Genomic DNA, 15,953 nt, shown 5'->3' on the forward strand with positions numbered 1-15,953 from the left:
AAATTTGAAAAAGATCAGATATGGAATTAAAATAAGTAAATGCCCAAGGTTACGAAACGTCAACAGATTTGTGTTTGCGCGGCCACCGGCGGACCGGGCGCCAGTGAGGAGTGGCGTGCGAAAGTAAAAATATTGATTTTTCGCATTTTATATAGATAGCCTTTAATACCTCGTCGTTGTCGGCAGAATATTGTCCATAGAAGGTTGTCAGCAGAGGTGTCACGCTTTCGAGAGCGAGTTAAAAGTAATTAATAAACCTTGTCTCCACCGGGAATCGAACCTCCAAGCCTTGGATCCCCGGCCGAGCGCTTCTGCGCCACGCCCCGTATCGCGGAACGCCCTTCATAATTGTTGTTGTTGTGGCTGTAGGATGAAAGAAAATAAAATGCACGGGCCTGCTACTGGCTCGCGTGATTCCGTTCTCTCAACGGTAGGGTCCTCTGAGCAGCGTCACCTGGTGACAGATAGCGGAAATATTGTAAAAATGAATAAGAGCGCATTTAAAGCCTGCTATACTCGTTCCCTCAGTGGCGCAATGGATTAACATTACTTACCTGACCACTTAGCGAATAGAAAATATGTTCGAATCCTGTGCTTGTAAACTTTTTATGAATTTTTTTTTCAATTGCAACATTAAAATAAGCTACTAATATTTTTCCTGAGGGGTATTTCCCTTTAGGTTGCATTATGCGATGTTTTTAATTCTTAATAGCCACAAAACCAGCTGTGAACACAGCCACGAAACAACAGTATGACAACGCTAACACTATTTCATTATTTTCAACATAATCGTTTCCTGCCTTTAGTGAGATTATGTTACCTTTAGGTCGCGTTCAGACACATCTCTCGGTAACAATCGCCGTTTAATCCGCTGAGAGTCGACCAGTGACGAGAAAGAAGTTGCGGGACCCTACCGTTGAGGAGACGGAATTACGCTTTATTGAGGGGCTTTAGTTGCAGCCCGCGTCTTTCTCTCCCTCTTCTTTTTTTTTCCTATTTTTTTCTTCTGTCCGCACGAGGCAGCGGAGGTGGTTCAGCTACAGAGCCAGTAGCGTAATTCCTACCGTTGAGAGAACGGAATCACGCCTCAATAAACTTAGGGGCTTTAGCTGCAACAACAGCCGTCGTCCACCACCACCAAAGTGGTGACGGGTGCAATGACGGCCTACAACAGATAAAAATCAGTGGCTGGCTAGGCCCCGCTGCAAGCGGCGTTGACCTACCGCCCAGCCTCGTAGGGCCAGGAACTGCCACACTTAACCACCTCTCCACCCTTCACTCGATAGCGGGCGAGACAGATACGGCGCGTTTGCTTTACTGTAAATGAATTATAGTACGCCGAGGAACTTTGATGCCTTCAATGAAATGCTGGTTGTGTTCGACAAGGGGCGCGTGATGTACCATCCGTCACCAGATGATTCATGCATATACGGAGGTGACCCCGCAGGGCGTCTGATCTAGGCGTCCGGGCGGCGCCGCTCATTTGCCCCTTCCTCGAACGCGCACTACACAGCACAGACGCAGACCCAGATGTCTAGGAGGCGTTAGTACAGTAGCCATCACCGGTCTTTAAATTAATTTACAGGATTAGAAAAGTCGCAGTATCTGTCACATTCTCCGCGGACACATATCATGCCGTAAAGGAAGGGTGGGAGGTGGGAAGAGTGGAAGATAGAGGTGCCGTAGTGGAGATTTACGATTCACCGCGGTATAATGACTCGCCTCATCGCGGTTTACTGGTCCAAAGTGCTCATTATACTTTTTCTGCTTTTAAGAGCGACGCCTCTTCTCATGTTTGGCGATTTTCTGTCGGTTTGCTCGGGCTCCAAATTTCTAAGTCCGAAGTCGTCAGCACGTGGCAACGGCGGTCGCAAGCTCATGATAGGCAGCCGACCTGTTGCTCCTGTCCAGTTTCTGCGCATGCGCATTAGTGGCCTGTGTTACACGTGGGGAAATGCGCTGCTGAAGTAGTTTAGCTCTCGCTATATTGAATACCTTAGTTCTTACCCCCGCTCCTTGCAGCACTTGTCTCATGCAGAGAGCCGTGAAGCTTTGTTTCCCAAGATCTTTATCGCGCTGGCATCTAGTCTTATCAATGTTTACTACGCGGGAGACACTACCAACGGTTCTCTTGGCTGTTATCGGCGCTTTTCAATTACCAACAGCTAGGCCGATATCTCTGCATACTAATTCTGACTGTCGGCCGTCAACGTTTTTTTTTTTCAGTGTGCCCCGTGCCTACGTCGTAAACAGTAGTAGGGTGAAGGGTGGCTATTCTTGGCCCTACAGGGCTGGGACGGTAGGTCAACACCGCTTGCGGCGGGGGCTAGCCAGCTACCGAAGTTTTTGTATGCCGTCATTGCACCCGCCACCGTAAGGTTGTGGACAACGGCTGTTGCGGCGCGCTCTTTCTCTCCCTCTTTTTCTTTTCTGTCCGCAAGAGGTAGCGGAGGTGCAGTGGTAAGACGCCCGAATGCTGTGCCGGAGTTCCCAGGTTCGAACCCGACCTCGGCGGCTGCGTTTCGATGGAGGCGAAACGAAGAGGCGTCGTATGTTGTGCGATAAAAATTAAGTTAAATTGCTTCACAGGAAGGGAAAGGCGCAGTAACTGTCACACTTGCTCTGTGGACACCCGAACCGCGCCGTAAGGGAAGGGAGGGAGGTGGGAATGAAAGTGGAAAGAGAGAAAGAGGAGCCGTAGTGGAGGGTACGGAGTAATTTCGACCACCTGGGGATCTTTAACGAGCGCTGACATCGCACAGCACACGGACGCCACTTCGTTTCGCCTCCATCGAAACTGTGCGATGTCAGCGCACGTTAAAGATCCCCAGGTGGTCGAAATTACTCCGTAGCCCTCCACTACGGCTCCTCTTTCTCTCTTTCCACTTTCACTTCCACCTTCCTCCCTTCCCTTACAGCGCAGTTGCGGTGTCCACAGAAAACAAGTGAGACAGTTACTGCGCCTTTCCCTTCCTACAAATAAATCAGTTTTAAATCAGAGGCAGCGGACTCCGGGTGGCTCAGCTACAAAGCCAGTAGCAGGCCCGTGCCATTTCTTTTCCTTCTTCACACAGCCACAACCGCTGTACTTGGACCTTTGTGCCTGTGCACTTGGAGCTATTGCGGAGGTTCGCCCGATGTGCTGAGTACTCAGTGACCGAAGAAATTTGGGGTGGGCCATAGTACATTTATTTATTTTTAATTAGGTAGACGGTGAAGCTGGCCGAATCCCTTATTACCCAAGCAGCAACCGAGAGCCATCCTTTCATTCAAATAAAAGCTTCACTCATTCATTTTTTTTCTACCCTGTCCTTTCTCCCTATTGCACACGTCTTTTATTTCCTCTACCGCTTCCTCCCTATCCCTTTATCCCCCCCCCCCCCCTGCTCTGGTGACAGCTGATACCGGGGCTGTCAAATATATTTTCCATTCGTTTGGATATGTAAAAAGATAACAACATAATACTACTACATTCACGTGTCACTAAACTATGGCAGCTAATTTCGTCCAAATGAGTAAATAGCTCGTTGCCGAGTGCGTCAGCGTCAATCTTTGAGTGCCGTCTACAACTGCGCGACAATTCGTCTAGAGTAGCAGCGCGCTCTCAAATAGCACGCACAATCGCCTGTTCGATAAGCTCTTTGGTCTATTGTCCTCCTCTTGCGTTATCATTTATCCTGACGATATCGGCCTTTGCCTGCCCCTCTTCCCTCTTTTTCTCCTCCTCCCTCTGCGTAACATCTACAAAGCAATCTATACAGGCACACACGAAGCACACGCTTCAGATACACCTACCTTCATGTGTCAAGTCAGTCGTTCGCTTCGTTATAGCGTTTCGTGCTTCCAGTGTTCCACATCCTGCAGCTGCCCCTGCTGAAGCTGCAGTGCTAGTTATTATTAGCGCCCCTTCGAGACTGCAGCCGTTCTTTTCGACGCATTCTTTTCCGACTTGTAGGTGAGTGTGACATTGCAGAGCGCCAGACACTTGTGATGGCCGTCCTATTTATCCCCATTTCAGGGACGGCATTGACCCTTCCACCTTGAATATATCGCTAACATGCCTGATTGTATTCCTGTTTTCGCACCCACTGCTGCAAAGCGTGTTACAGTGAACACTTTATCTGTTGTGGTGTCGTTGGCACAGTTAGCACCGAGGTCATGAAGCATCAAATAGGCATGCATTCTACTTCGTAGTCATTCATATGACCCCATCTAGGAGAGTGGGTGTAGACATTTCCTGATTAAGGTTTATTCTGGAAATGGCAGCAGCGTATGGGTTCTCATCTTGCTTCGTTGAATGACCTAAAAAGACATCATTTAGGAAAACTTCCGCACTTTTTATCCTACGTTAGAGAAAAACTGCAGGGTTTGGGGCATGTTATTTCTGAACATAGGACACTGAGAGCCACACAGGTGGCGCCACAATTAATAGCTCCGTTCATCCCGTCAAAAACACAAGTATTAATTAAGCAATATGCATTAGGAGCACCGAAGACGTCTACACTGAACGAGAGTCTCAACGGCGCAGCTATATCAGTTCGTGAACCGGCAGAGGCCGCACAAGAAAAAATTGGGACACTTAATTTTGCCATTTCCACTGCCGATCGATTGAGTTTTGGTGCACCCCGTTGTCTCCGTCAAGGAGCATGTTGCCACGAAGCTTACAGTGACTACATGCATCGCACGCCTTCCGGTCGTTCGCTTTTTAACATCTATTTCGAACGTTCAAATAAGGTTTCATGGTCGGTGAATGTATTTGCATTTCAGTTCTAAAACCATTCGAGGAGGATGATTTGATGTGCTGCATGCTTCAAGAAACGCGAGCCGTTATGATTACTGGCTGGCAAATTGAACTGTTGCTGTTTTTTTTGTTTGTTTTGTATTTTCATCATGTTTGCACTGGGCTTCGGTATGCTACCTTTAGACGTTACTACGGGGCGTTATCTTATGTGTCGCCGTTACTTCGACACTGTTATGTTTTGGTTCAGCCACGGTCAGGAACAAGGATACAATTTTGTGGCGATTGTGACTGTGCATTGCGAACCGCACCACGAAAATCGCGCGCGCTTTTTGCGCCGCGCCTTCTGTCGCTTGCTCCATTTTTTTGTCAATTCTTTGTGCAGTGCTTTGCTGACGCTTTCACTTCGGATGCTTAGAGTGCCTACAGTCATGCACTCTTTGGGCTCTTTGTTATTGGTAAGAATCGCTCAGAATATTTTTACGATGGTCCACAGCGACGATCTTAGCCGACCATTCAAGAAAACTCCAATTTGCGTTCTACTCAACAGGCGTTTGAATTCATCGAAAAACTTTCCGCCCGCAGCGCTGCTCCACAGACCTATGCGACTGGAATTTGTTTTGCGTCAACGTCCGCTTCTTCAAATACAAATGTTTATCAGCGAGCGGAGATAGTATATCTTTGCGTATCAACGCCGTGGGCTGACAGGCTCGTTTTAAATGTTTGTCGGTGTAAAACGTCGCGGCTCTCGCTAGTATCTGGCCTAAGTCGGGTCAGAAGTCAACTCTTGCAGTCGGTCTTAAAAACGAGCTGTTCAAACTAATCAAACGTCCCTTCCACTATAAGCGCAACTGGCGCATATGAAGTCTTCTATACGAAGAGGCATGGTGCCATCGGCGACGAACATGTTTTTCACGCTGATCCAGCGAATTTTTCGAATGATCGACGGCCTCTGTGCTTCGTGGCAGCTATCTCAAGTAGACGGGCTCTTCGGTGTCCAAGCCTGCTGTCAAGCTCTTGCCCTTCACGCAAATCTTGTGCATATCATAGTCGACCCAGCTTAGCGGAGGGAGAAATGTTTTTGTCCCGCAGATGCAGCCAGCTGTCCCAGTAACGAAGTGAGGCCGATGCCGTCTCGCTGCTGTACTGGCGAGCGCTAAGTTCATTGTATCGATGTGTCTAAGTCACGGCTGCTAGAGTGGGGAAAGCTATTCGCGTTTTCTGGCGCACTTCACCTATAGCACGGTGTACATGCATTATTATAAGTGAGCTGGAAGCGTGACATGCAGGGATGCGCCTGAGATCTGTGCTCGAGGTAGGGGTTAAATCTGCTTCAGGTGAGGTGTCTTAACGATATTGTTCGTGAGTACATTTCTTGACGATGCATACTGAAACCTGTGGCGACATTAAGAGCAAAGTTTTGCGGCCTTCTGCGCATGCCCTTATCACATTAGGCATTCATATCATGGTTATAATCCTACAAGAGCTTTTTGTTGTTTTGTTGCGTTGTGTTTTATGGCATATAGGCAGATAAGGTTATCATGCGCCAAACGTAGGGTTTAAAATTAGTTGTAATAATAATTCAATGGAGAAGTGTTTCATCTTTCCCGAACATCTCACTCATCCTGCTATTTGCTCAGACAGGGATAAATATTTGTTTGTTTGTAGATATTTGTAATTAATTTTTATTGTGTATCTGTGTGTGGGAACGGTTTAGCTCTTTTCGGCAGATGGAGAAACAATAATGCTAATGTTTATCCTGGGTGTGACTGTGACAACCATGCGTGGAAAGGAAATCCGAACGGACAAAATTTAGTACAAGAAATGGCAATGAGCCTACTTAAATATCCAACCTTTGATGACCAAGAAAATGAGCGGAAGATACCATATACTTGAAGGCAATCATGAAGAGAATAAAACCATTCTAAGGTCTATGATTACAATCTGGTCCAAATTTACTATATTCCAGCAGTTTTAGGCGTCGTTTCTAGAAGATATCCTCTCGCTAGTCCCCAGGTAGCACAGTTAACCGGCCCGATATTGGATGTGCTGGCAAAACACGGCCCAAGGTCAGCACATTGTTGCCAGTATGTTGGTCATGCCATTCTATAAGCTGGTTACAACGAGCCATGTATGCCATTGCTTGCTGACATTGGTGCTATGTCTGGAAACCAGTGATAAATATTGTCCTGCTATGCGTGTGGCTCGCCAATATTTCGCGTAGGTTGGTGTGAGCTTGGCAACATCGTCCATCAGATCGATCGGTCTCCCAACATTTCATATACGTTCGTGTACGTTGGCAAATATTGGTCGCTCATTTAGATTGGAATGCGAACATTTGACATACGTTCGTTTACGTTTGCAGATATTGTTCGCTCATTTAGGTATGACTGCCAGCATCTGATTTACGTTTATTTATGCTGGCAAATATTGTTCGATCATTAAGATCACGCTGCCAACATGAGGTACATCTTGCCAAATTTTGATCAACATTACCTGGTTATTTAGCCAGACTGCTAGTGAGAGTTGGTCAACATTTGTATTTTGGCATGCACTTCTTGACAACACTGTTCAGTTGGGTTAAGATATGACTTTTAAGAATGAGACCTTCAACTACGATCCTCGGTGTTCCAAATTAGCCTTTAAAGCTTTTAGGTAAGCAATAAGCAGCACATTGAACTTACTCGTGTGTGTAGGTTATGAAACGAGGCGTACACAAATTGCAGGAATCATTCTCGTCCGCCTTATCTGATAGCGGTTGATGAACATTGAAGGCAATCGTGAAGAGAATAAAATCATTCTAAGGTCTCTGATTACAATCTGGTCTAAATTTACTACATTCCAGCAGTTTCAGGCGTCGTTTCTAGAAGATCCTCTCACATATCGTTTTAAGAATGTTCACAACAGCAGCGTTAAAGACGTCGCAGTGGAGAATTTCCATAACATTTCTCCCTGCTGTGCATTTTCTCATTTCCGTTTCTCTTATAATCTTTAAAGTTAAATTTGCCTTTCTCCTCGCCTTTCGAGAGGAAGCACAAGTACGTCAGATGTCTAAGCCATAGCGCCTACTCGCATGTTTTTGTTTTCTATTTGTTTCCCTCCCATCGACGGTGGGGAACTGTTGACTCAAGTGCCTCAAGTGCCTCATGACGCAATTGCTAATATCCGCAGGTAGAGGTTAATGCGAAAACTGCTTCCTGCCAAAACGTTGTAACGCATAGACGAAAATAGATCAGGCCAAGTAGCTAAAGTGTTTTGTTTTTGTAATGTAACAAAGGGAACAGCGAAAATCTCCTTAACAATTAGCAAAAGACGAGAAGTCGACCGTCTTTTCTCCGTCACGCAGAATGATGAACCAATGAAACGAATGGTTGCTGTGCCGCCACAGTGAAGCATTGCGTGCCAGTGAACGGGACGAGTAGATTGATTTGGTTTGGTTAGTGGGGTTTAACGTCCCAAAGCAACTCAGGCTATGAGAGACGCCGTAGTGGAGGACTCCGGAAATTTCGACCATCTGGGGTTCTTTAACGTGCACTAACATCGCACAGCACACGGGCGCCTTGCTTTTTGCCTCCACCGAAAAGCTGCCACCGAGGTCGGGATTCGATTACGCGTCCTTAGGAACAGTAGTCGTCGAAAGGGCCTGAACGGGCTTCGACTTTAATTTTCACCTCATTTCAGTGCGCGGTTCGATCTAAAGTTCTGCGGGGTTTGAAATGTGCAAACTTGTATAGTGGCCCTTCATTGGACAAGAATGTCTCGTAAGGATTAGAGAAAGCGTAATTCGGAACCAGCGAAACCAGCGCGCAGATAAAAATGGAAATACGATAATTTTGTTTTTGTTTTTCCTACTATAACTTCTGCATATAGTTAGAGAGGGGCTGCAAGCAGCGCAACCTGGACCTTGAACGGGGACCAAGAGTGCAGCATACACGGCATCGAGGGACGTTGGTTGGATGCTGTGTGACATTCTGTAGCCTGACACCGGTATGGGACAGAAAGCTAGCAGAGTAGACGGCAGCTCCATTGATCAAGGACCTCAGCATGGCGTCACTGACCGTAGATGGCACACCGTTTGTCTCTACTCCGGACAGGGTGAGTGCATTCTTAAATTGGTGTTGAACTGTCGTGTGATGGAAGAGAACTAACCTGTATATAGAAGCTGTTGAAGTCCAGAATGGGCGCATATGATTTCTTAACGAATAGGGAACGGAAGAAAGAAGTCAATGGTGTAGGCATCATGCAGAAATGCGCGTAAGCGAATTGGCCACCGAGGTATGCACTGTAAATGAAACCCGAACACGACAGTCGCTATACGGGTACAGAAAAACGAGAAGGTTACCAAGGGTTACCAAATTTAAGGGTTGCCACAGTCGCAAAGGGAAAATATGTGAAAGTGTTCCGAATTAGATCTACATTTACTGTTCAGAAGTGTTAATTGTAATGCTGTCTTCTCGAAGTTCTGTTCACATTTCATTTGATGCTACCACCGCATGTATGCGCGAAATAGGATAAGTAAAAAAGCATGGTTTATTGAGCCACTGAGTCCAGGCTGATGCAACGCCGTCATCCTTGAGGTCTATTGGCTGCACATTTCTTTACAATAGTTTTACTTAATAGCGTAGGTCTCTACTAAGCTTTGTCGCTATTAAAGAACTATTTCACAACCGATCACGCTCGTAGATTAATCTACAACTGTATTTAATCTGATAGAGTTAAAGACCCCATCCGAAAGAAAATCGACATCGACGTTTTGAACAATCACGTAGATGTCAATGGCCACTGACTGGTCGTCGGGTTGTGACGTCACAAGACCACGTGACATGGCCAAGCTGGCGGGATCTGCCAACTCGGGCCTCGCCTTTTAGATGGCAGGTGAAGAGAGGAATCCAACCTCGTAAGAAACGTGGATTCCGAGTTAGACGCGCCCCCTCTCTGGCAGCACAGGCTATCGGCTCTGTATTGGCAGTGTGATGGATATGTAGGGCCCATAGATTACCAGCATACTCCCAATATTGGGCCAATGGTTTGTGCTGCCGGGCTGTATATAGGCCACGCAGCCCCATTCGTATGGCTTGGATAAAGTGTTGGTTTGTACCTATGTTTAGCGGTCTTATACAAGGGCCATTTTAACCTACACCAGCAAAACACTATGGTAAGTATTGAAGTTTTCCTACACTGGTGTAGTTGGTGTAGGTTAAAAATGGCCCTATTATACGACAGCTTACGACAGTGTACTAACACGTGTTATGGGTTAATGGAGCCACGCACAAAAAGTTAGTAATTGCGCATGTTGTAAAGCGCATGTACAGGCGTCAGGAAGCTTAACACGCATTCTCAAGAGCGTGACCTCGAAAGATATTTGCATCGCTTAAGGCTAGCCGCTACACCTGAAACTATATATATGCTCCACAATATGCTTATGACCGGTACAGATCGCTGAAGCTGCGGTCATAGTTTTGCGGTAGAGTCTCATGAATGGACATTCGGGCAACACTTGGAAAAGCCATAAGACGAAAAGCAAACATGTAACAAAAACGCTGTGTTTTCCTATTTGCTTCAAATAAAGCGCCACCTCGCCGCACCTTCCAAGTCCATGAAGCACCCCTAGTGCCCAAGTGGAGCTCTACACTCATGAAACAGCGGCAAGAGCCACTTGATCCAAAAATGATCGCCCTTTGTTTGAATCTATATAGCATAGATTAGTCCACCACGATCGATTCCTGTACACATAGGTGATGCAGGCTATACACTAAATTAAAGGACATTAGGGTGAAGTCAATTTAAGAAGAAACGCATGAAATGCGTTCGCAGACTTGCAGTCGACTTCGTTTTTGAAAAGCCATTTTGTTCCAGATATGACATGCGGCAAGATAAAAGTTATGATAAACATCTGTCTTTCATTTCATTTCGTGCTGCATAAAAACATATCAACAACATGCAGATAACAATGTGGCATCTGAACACAGTTTTTACCAATTGTGGTTTCGATGAAATAGATGCGGCAGAGAATAGAGAAATAACTCAAGTTACCGCATTCTAGTAGAAATTAAGAAGAAGAAATGAACATGGGCAGGACATGTAGTGCGAAGAGAGGATAACCGATGGTCGCTGAGGGTAACAAACTGGATTTGAAGGGAAAGAAAGCGTAGCAGGGGGCGGCAGAAAGTTAGGTGGGCGGATGAGATTAAGAAGTTCGCAAGGGTCAAGTGGATGCATCTAGCACAGAACCGGGTTAAGTGGAGAAATATGGGAGAGGCCTTCGCCCTGCAGTGGGTATAGTCAGGCTGATGATGATGATGATGATGATGATGATGATGATGATGATGATGATGATGATGATGGTGATGATGATGAGATGTGGCAGAAGATCCCTACTCTATTGCGCAGGTCTAGAATCAGTCTTTTGCGACAAATAGAGCTATATTGTTTTATGTGCCTTTTAGAACACCCAATGTTGCAATATTTAAGGAATCCTACACCACTCTGTATATATAATGTTCAAGAATCGGTCTTGTGTGCGTGAAGTACTGTAGTTGTTTTATATTTATCGGGCTTCATGAAAATTTGGTCATAAGAAATTTAAACGCGTGCGGGTGTGCATGTATTTTTGGTTTCGACTATAGGTGTCATTAACTCACGTTCGTTCTCTAACCCTTTCTGTTAGCTTTATGTCTCTTAACGCGCCAGTCAACATTTTTTTTTCGTTCCATAGCTATCTGTGTGCCCATTAATTTTAGTTCAGCCTTTTTCGTTAGCCTCCACGTTTTGGCCATATGTAGCTTTTATAGGTCCTGTTAAGATAGCTTTTATACACATTTCTCTTGGGGGACACTGCTAAACTGGCTGTCATAATAAAACATGCACGCCAAATACGTGCAAGCATCGGCGATGGTGTGGATGTTGAGCCTCCGCTTCTGATGCAAGACGACCGCAGTTCGAATCCCAGTGAGACGTACGTTTTCACCAGATAAAAGGAAAACCAGCGTGTTGCTAAAATCGCGTAATGGTGTCTCAGATATGGTCTGATTCCGATGACGATCCCCACTTCGTCACAGGAACAGGATTCGACCGCCATGATTTAGGGCTTAGTCATACCTCCTAAATCAATACACATATGAAATGTATCACTGCTATACTTACCTGCCGTGCGTTTCCTACAGCTGCAATGATTTCTACCTTTGCTACTCTTACGTCACCTACTGTTTCCACAACCAATCGGCCTTAAGCACCGCTGCTACCTATGGTAGCCTCGAGAAACTGTTTTTGGCGCTAAAGAGGCTCTTCATTTTATGCCATTTCGTTCACGCATAAACCCGATGACAGATTAAGTAGTATTAGAAGACTTTATTGAAGCTCAACAATTAGGCTCCTCATACATCGAGGGAAAGGTTGGCATAAGGGGGAGGGCAGTTGGGGCATGAAGGATCGCGGCGGAATTTGTATAGATATAGCCGTGCAGGGGTTATGAGCGTATTCAGCTGTATCTGCCCAAGGACGGGAGCCTCCCGTGCGGATAGATTAGGATGAGGGGGTAGAGCATGCGGTCTAAGCGAACAGCATTATAATATTCTCTGATAGTGGCGCGAAGAGACAGTCTCGACCCGCCATCCAAGGACCTGCAGGCAAGGGGATGAACGGTGCCCGGTTACGAGTTTCACGGGCGAGCTGGTTCGCCAGCTCATTGCCGTCAATCCCCGAGTGTCCAGGGATCCACCGGAAGAAGACGGGGCAGGGCTGCAGTGCAACAAGTGTGGCCTCGAGCTCCGTGGACAGATGAGGTGAGATTTTTTGATTGAATGGCACAGATAGCCGCCTGGGAGTCAGTGTAGATAAGATACTGAGGCACAGGTGGGAGAGAATGGAAACTTTGAATGTCATGAATGATGGAGAGGACCTGAAGCGAGATAATATCCGGAGGGTGGAGAAAGGGGCCGCTGGTGTGAGTAACAGGCACCGGCGTGATATTCTGGGCTATAATCGGGGCCTCTAACCTTGCCTTGATGAACAGAAAACACCATGTGTCATGGTACTTGATACCCACAGATGGCCTTAGTAAAACAAAAAAAAAAAAGAAAAATCGTCATATGACCCCAAATATGAGTGTGGTGCTGGGGACGTCCGATTCCGGTGCCGGGGAGAACTGGAGGGAGGTTTCTTAGAATTCTTCCTGCGACACTATGCCAACAGCACTTCAATGGCGTAAAAAAAAGGATACTCTGGTTGCACCAAGAATTTACACCCACTACAGAGCGGAAATTAACACATTTACACCCGTGCTTGACCGGCCATTGGCTCAGGAGTTTTAAAGGTGCACTAAAGGAGAGATTACTCATTAGTGTAAGCTCTCACAGAGACACAGTAATTAAAGGAAAACCTCGGATCTGGAAAAAATTTTAACTACGAAGTTTCCTTGAAAGCTTTATAGTATTACTTTCTAGCCGTTTGCCTGCACTCAGGCGGACGCTAATGAAGAATTGCTCCCTTATTACAAACCTACTCCACCAAATGTTGTAGCTATGTCCATTCTGCTCCTTCTCTTCTTAACTTCACGGCGATAGAGTTAAATTTCCTATTTTCTTTACAACCCTGGGTTGTAGGCATCGGCACTATGAGCGGGAAATTTCGAGCCTGCCTCTAGCAAGTGGCAGAAGGCAGTTGACCTGGTCGCCGTGTTGTGTGACGTGGCCGAGTTGGCAGGAACTGCCAACTCGGTGAGCTCCTTTTGATATGGGAGGGTGGGGTCGGAATAGAATCCACTGCGAACTCGCGGATCTCGAGTCATATATACGTTACCACTAGGCCTCGCAGACACGTCCGTGTGCAACTTGGCTTCAGCGACCTTTTATATCTAATGCCGTGCGGTATTTCGCATAATGTGGTATATTACGGTTGTATTCTAATGACTTCGTGTTAGACAATGAAATCACAATTGGTGCGGTTAGTAACCAAGACAATAACAAAGTGCATATCGCGAAAGTGGAACTGTAAGGGGACGCACAGACGGGGATCTACCGACGCTATCGCGTCATACTTTTAAAGAAGGAGTGTATCCTCCCTTCAACCCCCTTTTTTTCTCTTTTTCGCTACTTACGTCCTGCCACATAAGCCAGGTGTTGACGAATAAGCAAATGCAAAGGGTTTACGTATAGCCGCATTTGTATCTTGTTGACCGAAAGCACAACATTGTTATATTATTTTTTCGTTTTTGTCTTATGCTTAATACTTAGTTGTTCCCGCTTACTTCCTTGTTTATATTCTTTTTATGACCTTGTGTTGTAGGAGGTCAGCTAGGCTTCTGAAACTGTTTCACAGCCTTTTTTTTCTATCCTCGACGTGACCCTTTGTTTGCAAAATTAATTCGACTTAATTTGATTTCATATCGGCTTGCCGCTTCGTAACAATATTTTTGTTTTTCAATGAATAGTGCCGGCGGCTGTCTGCAAGTACGAGAGCAGGGAAGTGATGCTTGTCAGGGCGCTTAAGCAGCCAAGCACGGTGGACGGTTACACCTTCAACCTGGAGTGCAAGTTCGAGAAGAAGAGGGCCAACGTTGTCAGCGTGGCCTTCTTGTTCACCCTCTGCGCAGGAGACGGGGATGACCTGGTGCAGTGGCCGCTGGCCAGGCGAGTCGCGCTGAGCATCGTCCACGCCGAGGACGAAGGCAAAGACGTCGCAGTGCCGCTGAGGATGTGCTCAGGGAAAGACTTTGCTTGCTTAGCAAGGCCGCAAAAGCACGTTCCGCAGAGAGGAATACTCTCCGAGACGGTCAGCTGGAAGCAAATTGAGAAGAAGCAACTCGTCCGAGACAATTGTTTCGCTGTGGCAGTCAAGATTGGTGGTGCGTGGACTGATCAAGTACAGGACAGCGGCCGAGTTTGTTGCTGGCCTTAAGTGCATGAGGCTTTCAGCTTTAACGCCACTTTTTTGAGCTCTGCAAAGAGTTTGAGACTGATATGTATGTGTGGATGTTTGCGGATAGCTTACGTGGCGAAGAAACAACGTAACCGCAGTGATGAGCGGACTGAAATAGCTTCCGAATTTTCGGTCCTGCTGCAATAGTGCTGGGATCGAGTGCCGTGTTTGTGCATTCAAATCAATTTACCCAACAATAACAACAGTCTCTGTCCTCCTCAAGTGATTTAAAACTGTGTGCCACACTGCACGGCGGTGAAGCAACACATAATATGCTTTAAAATGTGTTCTGTAAACTAATTGTTTTCTTTTTTTAAAGTGACCATATATTAAAAAGAGACATTTAGATACGTTTCACACATTCTTTTTTGTCAACGGTCTACCGTTAGTTTTTTAAGTCATTTGTCCGCAAGGCCATCCTCGGCGCTCATAGTTGACGGTACCAGAGACTCCTCCACCTTTAGAGACACGGGGGATCCAGCCCAGAGTTCACTTAATGTTAGGCTTTGACGGAAACTACGCTTTGTACCTTGAGTAGCAACTGTACATGTTCACGCCACACTCGTTTAAGTTGCTGATTAAGCAGAGGCTAAATTCGGTCTCTGATAATGACGGTAGCTATAGATCACTTTTTATGATAAATCCGGATGCAGATTCCTTCAGGTACAGGCATCAAAGCGAGGTCACAACGCTTCTTCATTCCAATATTTGTCTCAGTCAACTCAACTGCACTACCATAATTTCGGAGTTTATTTTATAAGTGCAATTCAATTATGCTTAGGGCGTCTAATAGGCTCAGAACTACGATGTTCTTGATTTCCTCACCGACTCGTGTAAGCAGCTGCTTAAACCAATATGTTATTAACATGCGAGACATCGCGCGGTACTGTAAATGTATGGTCACAGCATCGCCGCCAAGCGAAGGTAACAAAAGGTTCACTTTCACTTTTATTTATTTTTATTGTCAGATACATGTACATGCGAAAAAGAACCTGAGTCACAGTAACCTCATACAGCTTTCTCATACTAAACTCATACAAAACTTGTACAAATCTCATATAATCTCATGCAAATATCATTCAACTTATGAGAAATATATGTGATTATATGAGAGTTGTATGAGTTTAGTGTGAGGCTGTTGTGAATCGTACACTTTTTTTTCTGGTTCCGAAGTATAAACTGTCCAGGGAACCTCCTATGATAAAATGAATAAAATTCGACTAGATAATCTCAGTTTTACACCTTGTCCACCTTTGAGGTACACCCTTGCCTAAAAGTGGAGATACCTAGCGTTTTGACA

At 45.8% G+C, this 15,953-nt stretch overlaps 1 protein-coding gene across 2 annotated transcripts; it reads left to right on the plus strand.

Annotated features, from left to right (window-relative positions):
• Positions 1–3,720: 3,720 nt before the first annotated feature.
• Positions 3,721–14,728, plus strand: LOC146179631 (uncharacterized). 2 transcript variants are annotated; one of them, XM_084579904.1, is made up of 3 exons: positions 3,721–3,955; positions 8,613–8,833; positions 14,166–14,728. In XM_084579904.1, the coding sequence occupies exons 2-3, from the start codon at positions 8,728–8,730 to the stop codon at positions 14,630–14,632; spliced, it is 573 nt and encodes a 190-aa protein (XP_084436030.1). In that variant the 5' UTR covers positions 3,721–3,955; positions 8,613–8,727; the 3' UTR covers positions 14,633–14,728. The 2 variants fall into 2 exon arrangements, with proteins under 2 accessions (XP_084436030.1, XP_084436029.1); XM_084579903.1 differs by having other exon boundaries at positions 3,722–3,955; positions 8,609–8,833.
• The last annotated feature ends 1,225 nt before the right edge of the window (positions 14,729–15,953 follow it).

This window comes from Amblyomma maculatum, chromosome 9 (genome assembly GCF_055883805.1).
Source record: "Amblyomma maculatum isolate TAMU_Amacu chromosome 9, ASM5588380v1, whole genome shotgun sequence".
NCBI classification, from domain to species: Eukaryota; Metazoa; Arthropoda; class Arachnida; order Ixodida; family Ixodidae; genus Amblyomma; species Amblyomma maculatum.

Bases quoted from the DNA above. Each gene is read 5' to 3' on its own strand.
- LOC146179631 (XM_084579904.1), top strand. From the start codon at position 8,728: ATGGGACAGAAAGCTAGCAGAGTAGACGGCAGCTCCATTGATCAAGGA. The intron at 8,834-14,165 runs GTGAGTGCATTC...TTCAATGAATAG, and splicing joins TTGTCTCTACTCCGGACAGG to TGCCGGCGGCTGTCTGCAAG.